Source organism: Elephas maximus, chromosome 16 (genome assembly GCF_024166365.1).
Source record: "Elephas maximus indicus isolate mEleMax1 chromosome 16, mEleMax1 primary haplotype, whole genome shotgun sequence".
Lineage (NCBI taxonomy): Eukaryota > Metazoa > Chordata > Mammalia > Proboscidea > Elephantidae > Elephas > Elephas maximus.
The window spans coordinates 74,588,658-74,602,530 of record NC_064834.1 but is presented as its reverse complement, the minus strand read 5'-3'; the positions used below and the strand labels follow the sequence as shown (position 1 = coordinate 74,602,530).

The window sequence follows — 13,873 nt, the reverse complement described above, 5'->3', positions numbered from 1 at the left end:
AAGATGGTAGTTCCACCAGCTTATAATTATTCCTGTAAACAGTAAGAAAGTAACAAGCAATAAATTAGAAGTCCCTTCTCTAGAACTAGAACCATTTTGAGAGTGGCTAAACTTGTTCTCTTAAGTATTAAGAGTAATTCTAGCAGAAAAAAAATTCCATCAGGAATAAGTTAACAGTCTACAATAGACTTCTGACAAAAGAAAAATGATTGTAGGTCACATGAAGACTGGTCTACATACTGCATAGCAGAGCAACTCAGACTTTCAACTCTTACCTGTTCAACAGATTTGCTTTGTTGCTATCATATTTTCTAAATTGTCTGGTGGAAAACTAATAGAAAAACAAATTAAAAAGAACATAACAATTGTTGAACGTGTGCAGATTTATGAAGAAGGAAAAAACCCTTAAAATACTTGTTCTTACATATGACATAGGAAAAAGTTTCCTTTGGCACACCAAATTTGTAAAAGGAGAAGAAAAACAACAACAAGGAAACTTCTAGTGTTTGGCATTCCAATCATCCATAGTTAAGACAACAGTAGGAAAGGAAAACAGGAAAAATGTGACTGTATTAAGAAAAGACATCAGAAGAAAAACAAACAAAAGGCTCTGTGTCTTCTAACATTCACTGTCTCTGGAATACTTTCATCTGCTACGCAATATACAAATTATTATTCACATTATGATTATATTGGTAGCCAAAAAAAAAACCCGTGGAGTCAATTCTGACTCATAGTGACGCTAAAGGATAGAGTAGAACTGCCCCATAGGGTTTCCAAGACTGTAAATCTTTACAGAAACAGGCTGTCATATTTTTCTCCCGTGTATCGGCTGATGGGTTCGAATTGCCAACCTTTCAGTTAGCAGCCAAGTGCTGAATCGTTGCTATTTTTATTGGCAGAGAAGACCATAATCAGTTTTTGTTGTGATCTTGCAGAGCCCATTGGGATAAACATGACCATCAAGGCAAAGAGGCCTTAACCAACCAACTATTCCATTCCCGTAGTATACCTTATTTAAATTACTTTGCTGGTTCATCTTCAAGTTTAGTGCACAAATGCTTGTAAGACTGAAAAGTCCTGTGAACTTAGGCTGATTTTCTGTAGCTGGTAACTGCTCATTGAAGATGATGTATTCCTTGCTAACTAAAATGCTCAGCAGGTTTATACAGGTATTTCCTTAAACGGTGGTATCTCCAAAGTCCTTGTTCCAATGCATGGACACTTCTAAGGTTTGAAGGCTCATGCTGCTTTATCTTTTTCAAGGGCTCACTGAGATCAGATAATTGAATATTTCTCATCTCGCTGGCAGACATATTCTTCGCCTGCTCTGGCTTTAGTTCTTGGATAGGCCCCATTGCTGCATCTTTTGCCAACGCTGTGAGATCACTTCCTGAGTATCCATCAGTCATTCTAGCCAGCCGTGCTAGTTCTTTTTGGGTCAATGGGCTTCCTTGTTTGGTTTGGTTTTTTAACAGTAGCTACTTCATAGGGCTGTTGTAAGAAGGACATTAAATAGCATTTGGGACGCACCAGGCACGTTACAAATACCCAGTAAATGGCAGTGATGATGACAGTGGTGACAGTGACAACCACACCCCTGATAAGCCCAGCACTGGGGGCAGGGGGACCTCCGCCCTCGAGGCAGGTACTGACAGGAAGCCAGCCATCTAGTGAGCTGGGACAGTGGGAGGAAGCCAGGAGTGAGGGAGGCCTCCCTTCTGGAGGGTGCTCGGAGAGCAGGGTCCAAGGACAGGATTGAAGAAAGATGAGGGGAAACTTCCACCCAGGCCAGGGGAGGAAATGCCCCGGAGTGCCGGCCTGGAAGGAGGCCCCAGGGCACCCAGGACAGAGGGAGCCCCAACAACAGCTAACGGCAGTGCCCAGTGCTGGTGGCCTCTTGTGTGCTTGGCCCACATGCTCACGCTAAATCCTCTCGAGGTTTGCAACAGACCCCCTCACAGCAAGGACCTGAGGTTTGGAGGATCTGAGTGACTTGCCCAGGGTCACACAGCTAGCTTGAGGCAGAGCTAGGACTACTGTTGTTAGGTGCCATCAAGTCGATCCCAACTCACGGTGACCCTGTGTGACAGAGCAGAATTGCCTCATAGGATTTTCTTGGCTGTAATCTTTACGGGAGCAGATTGCCAGGCCTGTCCTCTGAACCACGGCTGAGTGGTTTGAACCGCCAACCTTTCCCTTAGCAGCCGAGTGCTTAACCATTTGCAGCAGGGCTCCCTGAGCCAGGACCTTTAATGTTGGCCTGATGAAAATACATACATGTGTGAAAAACATACCAACCCCTACAGCAGGACTGAGTGGTTTTGTTTGGAACGTACACAAAGTTGGACAATTAAAAGACCTGCTTTATTTGCAAAGTAACCACCTCAACTTGATGTGACCCTTCAAGCAACAAAATGCTCCTTAGCTACCGGACTTAGAATAAGTAAACCGCTGGTTTAATAGACAATAGCTCACTTAATTCACATGCCCCTGTGACACTGGGACTATTACAGGGAGGCGACTGAGGCACAAAAAGGCTAAGGAGCTTGCTGGAGGCCACCACGGCTGCTGCGGGGCAGAGCTGGGACTCCACCCAGGCTCTGACCCACAGGAGCTGAAACCTACCATTTTTAGGTGATGGGATAAAGCTCCGGAGACAGGTAAGAGGCACACCTGGCCCCGGCTAGGGCATCAGCCCCGGCTCTACCTATCCTCAAGGGATATCTTTGAGCAAGTCCTGTCCTCTCTCTGAGGCTCCGTTTCCTCCTCTACAAACTGGAGAACCACCTCACCCACCTGACCTCAGAGTCGTGGAAAATTGCCCCTACAGTTAACGGCAGCATATGGGCAGTGCTTGGCCAGTACAGCTTCTCTGTACACCCGTGGGCGCTGGGGGGCAGGCAGGGTGGGGGGCATGACTCCACTTGTGAGCTTCTTACACAGTCTGGCCCACCCACCTCCCCATTAGCCCAGGGCTCCTTCCAGAGGCAGCATCTGTTGGGGTAAACCATTAAGTCCATTCCAGAACCTCCACCTGGCTGCACTTGATTTACATGGGTGACCCTGCCCACCCCGGCTGAGATCAGCAACAAGAAACAGGTTTTATACTCTTGAGGGTAAAGCGTGGCTACAGCCTCACACAGCCATCTGTGTTCCCATGGTTTCCTTCCACACAATTTAGGTCTGCAGTTCTGTTATTAAGCTACCCCAGATAATGTGGGAGTTTGTTGTGTTTCCTTCCTTTATTTTTCTAAAATAAATAAATACATGGGAGCCTATACACATTACTGTATAACATTTTCACTTAGTATAGCCACGGTACACAAGCTACGTCAGTACACACCAGACTACCTCGTTCTTTTTAACAGCTGAGTACTATTCTGCAACCTCAGCCCCTCCTGGCAAGCACGTGGGTGGCTTCTAGCCACAAACATATAAACACACAGATACGACCAGCAGATGTCAAACTGAGGCATTGTGTCCAGTGCCCAGGCTTCAGTTTTTTTATTTCTCAAAACGCTTTCACCATTTTCATTGATAAATTGTTAAGATCTGAACATACAAAATTTACACCACTCAAACACTGCTCTTTCGTCTTTTTTATATATTAGGGTTCCACCCAAAGCTTCATTTGGGGGATAAAAGCTCTGCCGCTGCATAAGCTTTTTGCCAACAGGAGCCTCCTGTGAACTAACAAAAACATTCCTCAGGCAATTCGAGGGTGCCCAGGTCCCAGCAGAGTGAGGAGGCCGGGAGGCCGGTGTGTGATGGGGTGTTCATGGGACTGGACAAGATTCAGGGAGGGAGGGGCTGCCTCTTAAAACTCACTGTGCTTTTGGGGAAACAGAGCAAAAGGCCCGGAAGGATCCCCAGTGGTTCCCGAGGAGGCGGCTGGGATGGGGCTGGTGAAGGAAGGCTTGCACTTCTAACTCTGTACTCACGCACTGGTAGGAATGTTTCCAAGAAGAAAATCACCCATTACTTATGAAATGTAAAATACAGAAATTGTACAAAAAAAAGAAAAACCAAAGCCCAGGCTACGGGCAGGTTCTCTCCTACCCGCCCTGCCCCCATTTCTGAGGACGACGCGGTTAAGCTCCCGACAGTCCTGGTACCACAAGTGGCAGGACATTCTCCACAAACACCCCCTGTCCAAGGTCCAGGCTGTTAGGAAAGCCCTGTTGGCTGCGCCAAAGTCAAACAGCCGCCCTCACCGTCAGCAGCCGGAAGGCCCCTCCGCAGGTGCTTCACCACGTGGGGGCCATGCAGGTGTCCCAGGGCATGGACCGCAGGCCGTGGGGGCTGTGGTGGTGCTGCCAGCGCTGCCCCTCCTCTGGGACCCCCGCCCCAGGGCAGGAATGGTCGGGGAGGCCAGTGTGCAGCACCGCTGGCCTTGGGCAGGCCTCTGGGCCTAGTCCCTCGCTGCCCTAAGGCCTGCTGGGACATACCCCAGGACACAGCACCCTGAAGGGCCAGTCGCTGGCCTGGGCCATCTGGGCAACCCTGAGGGAATTGCTTTACGAGGCTGCCCTGGGCCGGGGCCCACCGCCTCCTTCCGGCAGCCACAGGTGTGCTTCGGAGGCCAGTGACAGGACGCAGTAAAGGCCTCCACCTTTCACATGCAGATGCCGAGGGCCAGCGCTGTGCCTTTGTGCCGCCATCCCCTCTGAAAGGCTCCCTGGGGGCAGCCCAATTCACCCATGAATGGGCTCCAATAAAGGGCCCATTGGGGGGACCTGGCCAGCTACAGATGTCTGTAGAGGCTGCACCGCCCACAAGTCCTGGACCAGTCAGGGGTCCCCCTGTGACTCCTCAGATGAGAAGAGCCAGGGGACACAGCTGGGGGGGCCTCAGGAGCTGGGCCTCCTGTTCCCATCTGGGGTCCTCTTACCCGATGACCACGAGATGGGTCCCTCACATCCTCTCATCTCAGCCCATATAGCACCCATTTGTCAGGCCATACACCCCCGCCCTGGGCTCCCCAACTCCGGTGGCCTAAGGCTTCATCTCCCTCTATCCAACATCTTGCCTCTCTATATGTGTGCTGTCTCCTGCAGCTCCCCCACGAACATCCGCTCCACCAGAGCCAAGACTTCTATCCCCGGGGCCTGAACAGTAGAGAATCAGCACACTCAATAAATGAGTGAGCGAATGAGTGAATGAACAAATGAATGAGTGAATGAATAAATGAATGCACCTTTAACAAGAAGCAGAGTGCAGCATTGTGGGAAAAACCGGGGCTTTGGACCTGGGTCTAATTCCGGCTCAGTCACTTTTTCCACTTACACCAGTTCCTGAATCTCTCTGGGCCTGCTCTCCTCACCTTCCCTACCTTAGGGGCCGGCTGTGAAGATACCTTGGGTGGCAGGTAAAGCACCTGCCTGGCACGTTACAGGCCCTCCTTCAAGGAATGCTGCCTCTCATTATTGTGGTTGATGTTCTTTAAAAAGCAGAGTTTATACTTTCTACGTGCTTTGTGCCCCAAAAGAAGCGGGAACCTTTCAGAAAATCTGAGGACACTTGCTCCCAAGGGAAACCCAGGGAGAGTGGTGGGTTGTGAGTCAGCTCTCCTAGGTCCAGAAAAGGGGAGGGAGATGGTGCCGGGAACATCCAGGAAAGCATCCTTGGAGGCGTACTAGGCTGCCCCAGGGCCCGTCCCTGTCCCTCCCCGACCCCGCAGTTCCCTCGCTGGGGGGGGCGGTCTCGCCCCCAGGAACTTCCTTTGAGCTGCTGTGTGACTTCAAAGCGAGCCTACACATCAAGGAGGCCACCCTCCTGTGGCTGCAAAAGCCAGCTGAACACCCGGCTTTATGCACCTGTCATGCAGAGCCCTGTTCTGGAAAAGATTCCTGGTCCTGAGTCCATTCTTGGCTCAGCCACCAAGAGAGAGAAATAACAGTGTCCTGGATCCCAAAAAGTCCCCCGGAACACCTCCAAAAGCATCTGTATTTTACTGGGGAAGAATTCCCTGCACTACCTTCACTGCCACGAAGCCCTGAGACACTTAACTCCGTGCATCTGTGCAGTGTCCGTGGGCACAGAGGGTGTGGGACCGGGGTCACCACGGAGGGCACATGGGCATTTCCAGGCCTGCAGCACGGTCAGTCGGCCCCACAGAGAACCTCCTGCTCTCTGGCCCAGCCAGGGTGGAGGCGCCTTGTCCTTAAAGAGCAGAGGGGCTGAAGAGAAAACTAATGTCAGCCAATGGCCAGAAGGCCCCACAACATAGGTGGAACCAGACTCTGTGGGTAATGGGCTTTTGGGGTGGCTCACTCAATGAAAACCCCACTGGGAAGTCTGTAACTGGGGAGCAAGTGGGTAAGGGGGCTAGAGGGAGAAGAGGCCATAAAGATAACCTGAGATGGGTCTGGTGGATCCAGCAGAGGTGGGTGGACTTTGTCCTATGGCTTCAGGGGCCCAAGCAGCACAATGATAAAACCTTCTGAGATAATGGATACAAGGTGCCTTCACCAAAAACCATCACACAGGCCATCCAGAAAGCAGCTCTCCGGGGGCGAAGGCAATACACATCTCTTAGCTATATAACTGGCTGTGGTGCATTTTAGGATAGTTATTATATTGATGTCAGATTTACACAGCATAGCTGGTACTAGGGACACCCCTAGATAAATCTGCCAGAGTTAGAGTGAATCAAAACAAAGCCCTGTTTGGGGAACCACAGAGGTAACAGAACACGAGGGGCACCTCTGCCCATAAGTGTTCGAGAGTTCTGTATCAGGTTAGGAGCACCGACTCAAGAGAAGCTGTTTTAGAGAAGCCGTTGACTTTTGCCAGTGCCCCCTCCCTCTCAAGGGATTCCAAGGATGCGTCTGGCAAAGTGGTTAAGACCATGGCCCCTGGAATAAAGCTGACCTGGGTTCAAATTGTGCCTGTGCCATCCCTACTGCGGAGCCCAGACAAGCCCAAACCCTCTCTGAGGGATAACAGGACCCGCCTCCTGGGCCTGCAGGAGGTTCAGTGAGAGGGCAAGAGAACCACGCTGAGCAGAATGCTTAGCACATAGTAGGCACTCTCTGGAGTGCAGCCATCTTGCTGGTGTTGTAGAGCCCGGAGCCTTCACCCTCCCAGAAGGTGAGTACACAGCCCCAGGTTACTGACCGGAACATGAAGGCTCAGCAAGTAGCACGCTACCACCTTTTCTAAGGCTGTTGCTGAAATCTGCTCTATGCTCCTCAGCAGAAGGTGGACAGGGAGGTACTTAGCCTCTGTTCATATCCTTGATCTACTTTACTTTCCAGGTTTTTTCAGAGGCAAAAGTGACTGTCTCAGCTTCCTAGGGCTACTGTAACACAATACCACAAAGTGAGTGGCTTTAAGGAAGAGAAATGTATTGTCTCACAATTCTGGAAGCTGTAAGTCCAAATCTGAGTATGCTGATTCCTTCTGAGGGCTTCATGAAAGAAACTGTTCCCTGTCTCACTCCCAGATTCTGATGGCTGCGGGCAATCCTTGGCATTACTTGGCTTGTATCTGCCTCCATAGTCACGTGGCTGTCCTTCTTCTGTCTCTATTGTGTGTCTTCTCTTTTATAAGACGCCACTCGGATGGGATTAGAATGTACCCTACCCCATCTGAAAAGATCCTCTTTCCAAACAAGATCACATTCACAGGTACCAGGGGTTAGGACTTCAACATATCTTTTCAGGGGACACAGTTCAATCCATAACAGTGACCTTGCTAAAATAAAAAGAATGAATAAACTCAAGTGGTGGCAAGGACATGGAGCAACTGGAACTCTCATCTATTGCTGCCTGGAGTTTCAGTTGGTACAACCAATTCGGAAAACTATTTGGCAGCATCTACTAAAGCTGAACATACACCTACGTTGTGACTCAGCAAGCCTACTCCTAAGTACATACCCATCAGAAATGCATCCATGTGCTTACCAAAAGACACAGAATATTCATAGGAATGGTACTCATAATAACCAAAAGTGGGAAACTGCACAAATACCCATCAATAGGAGTGGATAAATGGAGGAACATTCGCCTAGCAGAACACCACAAACCATGAGAACGAACAATCTACAACTACATACCACAAATAAGGATACAACTTTCAAACATAATGTTGAGCAAAAGAAGCAAGACATACGTGCTGTATGATCCCATTTATATAAGGTGAAAAGCTGGCAAAACTAAGTTGTGGTGCTAGATGTCAGGATAGTGGTTACCTGGGGTGGGGGTGGGGGAGAACAGGAACTGGGGAGGACCAAGGGGACTCCTGAGGTGCTGGTTACAGCTGAGTTCAGTTTGTGAAAACTCATTGAGCTGTGCACTTAAAAAAATATGTGCACTTTTTTAATATGTATAAACCCATTGCCATCAAGTCGATTCCAACTCATAGTGATTCTACAGGACAGAGCAGAACTGCTCCATGGGGTTTTCAAGGCTATAAATCTTTATGGAAGCAGACTGCCACATCTTTCTCCTGTGGAGCGGCTGGTGGATTTGAACCACCAACCTTTCGGTTAGCAGCCAAGCACTTAACAACTTTGCCACCAGTGCTCCTTAATATGTATAATTTACTTTAATAAAAAGTTGTTTTTAAGCGCCTCTGATTTTAAAAGAATTGAAAGTATGTGTAACAGCAGATCCTGTGTTAATAAGATGAAATAAGATATTTAAACGGTATACTGTGGAGAGGTCTATCCTGTGCCAAGCGCTGGGCCAGGAACTTGACCTACATCATGAACGGTCATGGCACCAGCACACATCCCCCTCTCTGTCCCCTCCCTGAATGGCACCCACTCCATCATCATCCCCAGCTGCTCAAGTCCAACGCTAGGAGTCATCCTGTATTCCACCTTCTCCCTGGCCCTCACTATATCAACAAGTCCCATGGGTCCCATTTCCAAAACATCGCTAATCCATCCCCTTCTTTCCACCTCCATTGCCACCTCCCTAGTCCAAGCCCCATCATCTCTCCCTGGGTGACCCTAAGTCACCCAGGGTATCTGGTTACCTGTTCCACATACCCCTTTCCCCACAGTCCAGTCTCCCCTTTGTAGTCAGAGAGATCTTCTTAAAATACTTTCAATTTAATGTCTTGAAGGCAGAATACGTTCACATGGTCCACAAATTTTACATAAGTTTACATACAAAGCTAGACAGTGAAGTCTTTCTCCCACCTGGCCCTTCAACCACCCAGTTCTCCCCTCTTGCTGGTTTCCAGGTTGTCACACAGCTGTTCCTCCTGAGTAGTCTGTGTCTTTCCATGGTTTCTTGCATTTCTGCCTTCTCAACACAACAGACACAACCCTGTCCCGTGCTTGTTGTCTTCATTAACACTATGTCTTAGCTCTCCACATCACTACATAGACAGCACGCTCATTCCTTTCTATGCTGTATGGTATTCTACCGTCTAGACCAAAAAAAAAAAAATCAAACCCATTGTCATTGAAGTCAATTCTGACTCACTATGACCCTACAGGACAGAGTAGAGCTGACCCATAGAGTTTCTAAGGAGCAGCTGGTGGATTCAGCTGTAGCACTTTCGGCCCTACGCCACTAAAAAAAAAATAAAAATTTCACTAGGACTGAAAAATTCCCCTATTGATGGACATTTGGCTTGTTTCCAGTCTTTCGCCATTCCAAAAGATGCTGCCAGGCATAACATAGTTTATAAAGAAAATGTTCTACATCCTACTTTGGTGAGTAGCATCTGGGGTCTTAAAAACTTGCAAGCAGCCATCTAAGATACTCCACTGGTCTCACCTCGTCTGGTGCAAGAGATTGAAGAAAACCAAAGACATAAGGGAAAGATTAAAGGACTAATGGACCACAACTACCACAGCCTCCACTAGACTGAGTCCAGCACAACAAGATGGTGCCCAGCTACCACTACCGACTGCTCTGACAGGGATCACAATAGAGGGTTCCGGACAGAGCTGGAAAAATATGTAGAACAAAATTTGAACTCACACACACACAAAAAGACTAGAATTACTGGTCTGACAGAGAACAGAGAAACCCCAAGAGTATGGCCCCCAGACGCCCTTTTAACTCAGTACTGAAGTCACTCCTGAGGTTCACCCTTCAGCCAAAAGTTAGACAGGCCCATAAAACAAAATGAGACTAAATGGGCACACCAGCCCAGAGGCAAGGACGAGAAGGCAGGAGGGGACAGGAAAGCTGGTAACAGGGAACCCAAGGTCAAGAAGGGGAGAGTGTTGACATGTTGTGGGGTTGGTAACCGATGTTGCAAAACAATACGCGTATTAATTGTTTAATGAGAAACTTATTTGCTCTGTAAACCTTCATCTAAAATACAATTGAAAAAAAAAAAAGATGTTGCCATGAATGACCTCATGCCCACAACATCTTCCATGGATGAGGTAGCTGTAGGACAGAGTCCTGGAAGTGGAGCTGCTGATAGACAATGTCAAATGTATCTCCCTCAAGCAACGTATGAGAGGGTCTGTTTCCTCAGACTCTTGCCAAGAGAATGCATTAACAAACTTCTGGATTTTTGCCAATTTGACAGATGAAAAATGGCATCTCAGCATAGTTTTAATTTGCATTTCTCTTATTTGGATAAGGTTGGGCATCTTCCATACGCTTAAAGGTCATTCGTTTTTCCTTTCTTGTGAATTGTTTACCTCCTTTGTTCATTTGTTGTTGCTTTCTCGATTTTGAGGCGTAGTTGTAAAGGCCTTCTCCCACTCCAAGATTCCAAAAGACATCTCCAATGTTTTCATTTGGTACTTACACGGTTTCACTTTTAACATCAAATTTCATTAAAACATAAATCAGATCGCATGACACTCCTGCTTACAATCTTCAGTGACTTCCCACTGCACTCAGGACAAAATCCAGACTCCTCTCTGTTGCCTTCAAGCCCCTGCCTGGTGTAGCCACTCTCCCCTGTCACTACTCTTCAGTTTCTTGAACATGCCAAGCTCTCTTCTGCCTCAGGGCCTTTGCAGCTGCCGGTCCCTCTGCCTGGAGGACAATCCCTCCACCTCCTCCTGCAGATGTCTCCTTCTTACCCCTCCAGTCCAGTCCAGACGCCTTGTCTCCAGAGCTGCCCCTGATCTCCCTCTCTAGCACAGGACACCCTTACCCCGTTACACTCTCTCTCAGCACCCTATTTTCTTCACATCATTTATCCCAAGCTGTAGTGATTTGGTTTATTTATCTGCATCCAGGTTTACTGTCCATCTCCCCTCAAGACATGGGCACCATGAGGATCGGTCTGCCTCAGTCATAGTACTGAGGCTCTGGTCTTGCTGCGGTGGCTGCTCCCCAGGTCAGCCCCCTTCACCCCAAAACACAGCTCAGCACCCTCTGCTCTGTTCCCACAGCACCACCCACAAAGTGCTCATCTGTAAGCTAGTCTCATGATGAGCTAGTCTAGGGCCTTGGGGTTAATAGAGAAAAGGCAGAGGCAGGCAGGGACTGAAAGTGACCACCAGTCAGCCCGGAGCCCCCAGGCTCAGGGGTCTCCTAGGTCTGGATTGCTTCTCACACACTGCCATTTAGAGGTAGGTAAACTGAGTCCGGGAAGATCAGGCCACCAAGCCAGGGTCTCCCAGCTGTTGTCTCTGGGAGGCTGAATCCTGTGCGGTGAGCCCTTCCCAGAGGCGCCAACAGCAATTACAAAGTCCAGGCTCCCGTAGAGCCAACCCTGGCCCTGGCAGCTCCTCCTGCTACCGTCTGTCCAATAGAAATAGAATGCGAGGTAGATGCCTAATTTGACATTTTCTAGTAATCACAGTAACAAAAATAAATAAAAATAGCTGAAATTCATTTAATATATTTTATTAACCTAGCATATTCAGGTGCTGGGAGCATATTCAAAACGTCATCACTTCAACATGTGACCAATACAAAAAATATTAATGAACTATTTTACTTCCTTTTTTCGTGTTAACTCTTACAAATCCGATGTGTATTTTATACTTCCGACACATCTGAATTCAGACTCGCCACCTTTCAAGTGCTCGGTAGCCACCTGCGGCGACTGGCTACAGTGCTGACAGCGCAGCTCTAGCCAGCCGAGGCTCGGTGCTCATCTAACTGTGCTCGCAGTGTCCCCGCCCCCGCCTCCCCCGGCTGCACCGAGGTCCTCCCCACGCAGGGCGGGGCGGGGCGGGGGCGGGCTAAAGCATGGCCCCGCCCCCGACGCCGGCCCCGCCCCCGACGCCGGCCCGGCCCACCCTGGCAGCGGCCAGAAGCAACTGAATGGACCCGGCTGAGCAAGGCGTCTGGCGCTCGCGGCGACCCGCCCGCGACCACTAACCTCGCCACCGCCTCCACGGAGCCGGCGATGGGCACGCCGCCACCCGCGCCGCCATCGTACAGCACGCCCGAGATGTCGAGCAGCACCCCGCGCACCCCGGCCAATCGTTCGCGCCACGCAGCCATTGCGCCCCGCCGCTTGTCGCGCGCCTCAGACTCAGCACCTTGACCTGTGTCAGGCTCGCCGCGCAGGGGCGCCTGGGAAGTGTAGTTCGGCGGGGCGGGGACAGGCGCGAACCTTAGACGGCGCGCGGGGCGCGGCGGACGTAAGCCTCTAGGCCGGGGGTCACGGGCCCCGGAAATGGAGTTCTTTTAAAACAAAGCCTTTTTCTCAGGAAATCAGAAGACAAAGGGCAGGAAAAGCAGAAAACGATCCCCTGGGAAGTAGCCAACCTACCTAAAAATCAGAGCAAGGCAAGTTGAGACAAGGAGGCACGTGTGAAAGTAACAAAAGTTAAAGAGGGGCAGTACCATCGCGGACGGGATTAGCTGGTGTCCGCATCTTTTGGAGGAGCCTTGGTGGTGCAGTGGTTAAACGCTCAACAGCTGGGCGGGAGAAAGATGTGGCAGTTGGCTTCCTTAAATATGACAGCCTTGGAAACCCTATGGGGCAGTTCTCTGTCCTACAGGGTCGCAATAAGTCAGAATCGACTGGCGCTCAGTGGATTTTGGGGTGTTCATCCTTTGGCATGGGAGTATGATAACACTAAAAGCAATAGAAATAGTCGTTCCTTTTGACCAGGCAATCTCGTGCCTGGGGAGTGATGCTAAGGAAATGATCCTAAGGCGAGCCATGACTGCGGCTTAAGCTCTAATGCTCCAAAAAAGCTGGAAGAAAAGCAAACATTCAGGGACCGGAATTGTTCAAGAAGTTATCACACAGCTGCTGAATGAAATATGATGCCATCAAAAAGTACGGACTAGATAACAACGTGGGACATGCCCATGTGAGAACGTTATATGAAAAAGTCGAATACAAAACTCTACATGGACAGCAGCCCTGCAAAAAATGAGAGTGCCTAGGGATAGGGCTGGGAAAAAAACGAGATTAGCCCAGTGGGTTAGGCCAGTGAGATTTGGGATGAATGAAATTCTAGTTAATGTTATATTACTTTTGCAATAAATAAAAATTGGCAGACCGGAGGAGCTTCATTGATTGCCCCTCTGATCTTTTTAGGAATAGAAATTGAAACTAAAGACAATTTGACTTCTGGCCTGACTTAGCTTTGAAGTTGCAAGAGGACCATTGATTCACAGATGGGGTGAAGAATCATCAGTGATAGAACTTTAAGTCAGTTCAATTAGTTGTGCATCTCTTGTTCATGTGTTTACTGAGGGTACTGTTTGTTGATTATACAGGAGAAATATGAAATGTAGCTCCTGACCCTTGGAGATATACCATCTGGTTGGGAGAGAAAAGAGTATCATACGTCATACTAGCCATGGTTCTTAGTTGCAGACATAGAAGCCACTCCAGCTAAAGGGATTTGTTTACACAGGGCATTAAGGACCTTACAGAGTTATGGGGGACAGAAACGCCCAATTGCACTACTCCATTGGAACCCCTGTCCCCACTACTTGGCTCCGAAAATGCCAGGGGCCTGATA

At 49.1% G+C, this 13,873-nt stretch overlaps 1 protein-coding gene across 3 annotated transcripts in view; it reads right to left on the bottom strand.

Annotated features, from left to right (window-relative positions):
- The window catches only part of LHPP (phospholysine phosphohistidine inorganic pyrophosphate phosphatase), a 140,283-nt gene extending 127,726 nt beyond the window's left edge, over positions 1-12,557 (bottom strand). For 2 of the 3 annotated variants that reach the window (XM_049854802.1, XM_049854803.1), the window contains exon 1: positions 12,268-12,555. In XM_049854802.1, the coding sequence (XP_049710759.1) occupies positions 12,268-12,392 (125 nt within the window). In that variant the 5' untranslated portion in view covers positions 12,393-12,555. Of the gene's footprint in view, positions 1-12,267 lie in introns of all 3 variants that reach the window. The other variant, XM_049854801.1, reaches the window with a different exon arrangement.
- Between the last annotated feature and the right edge of the window lie 1,316 nt (positions 12,558-13,873).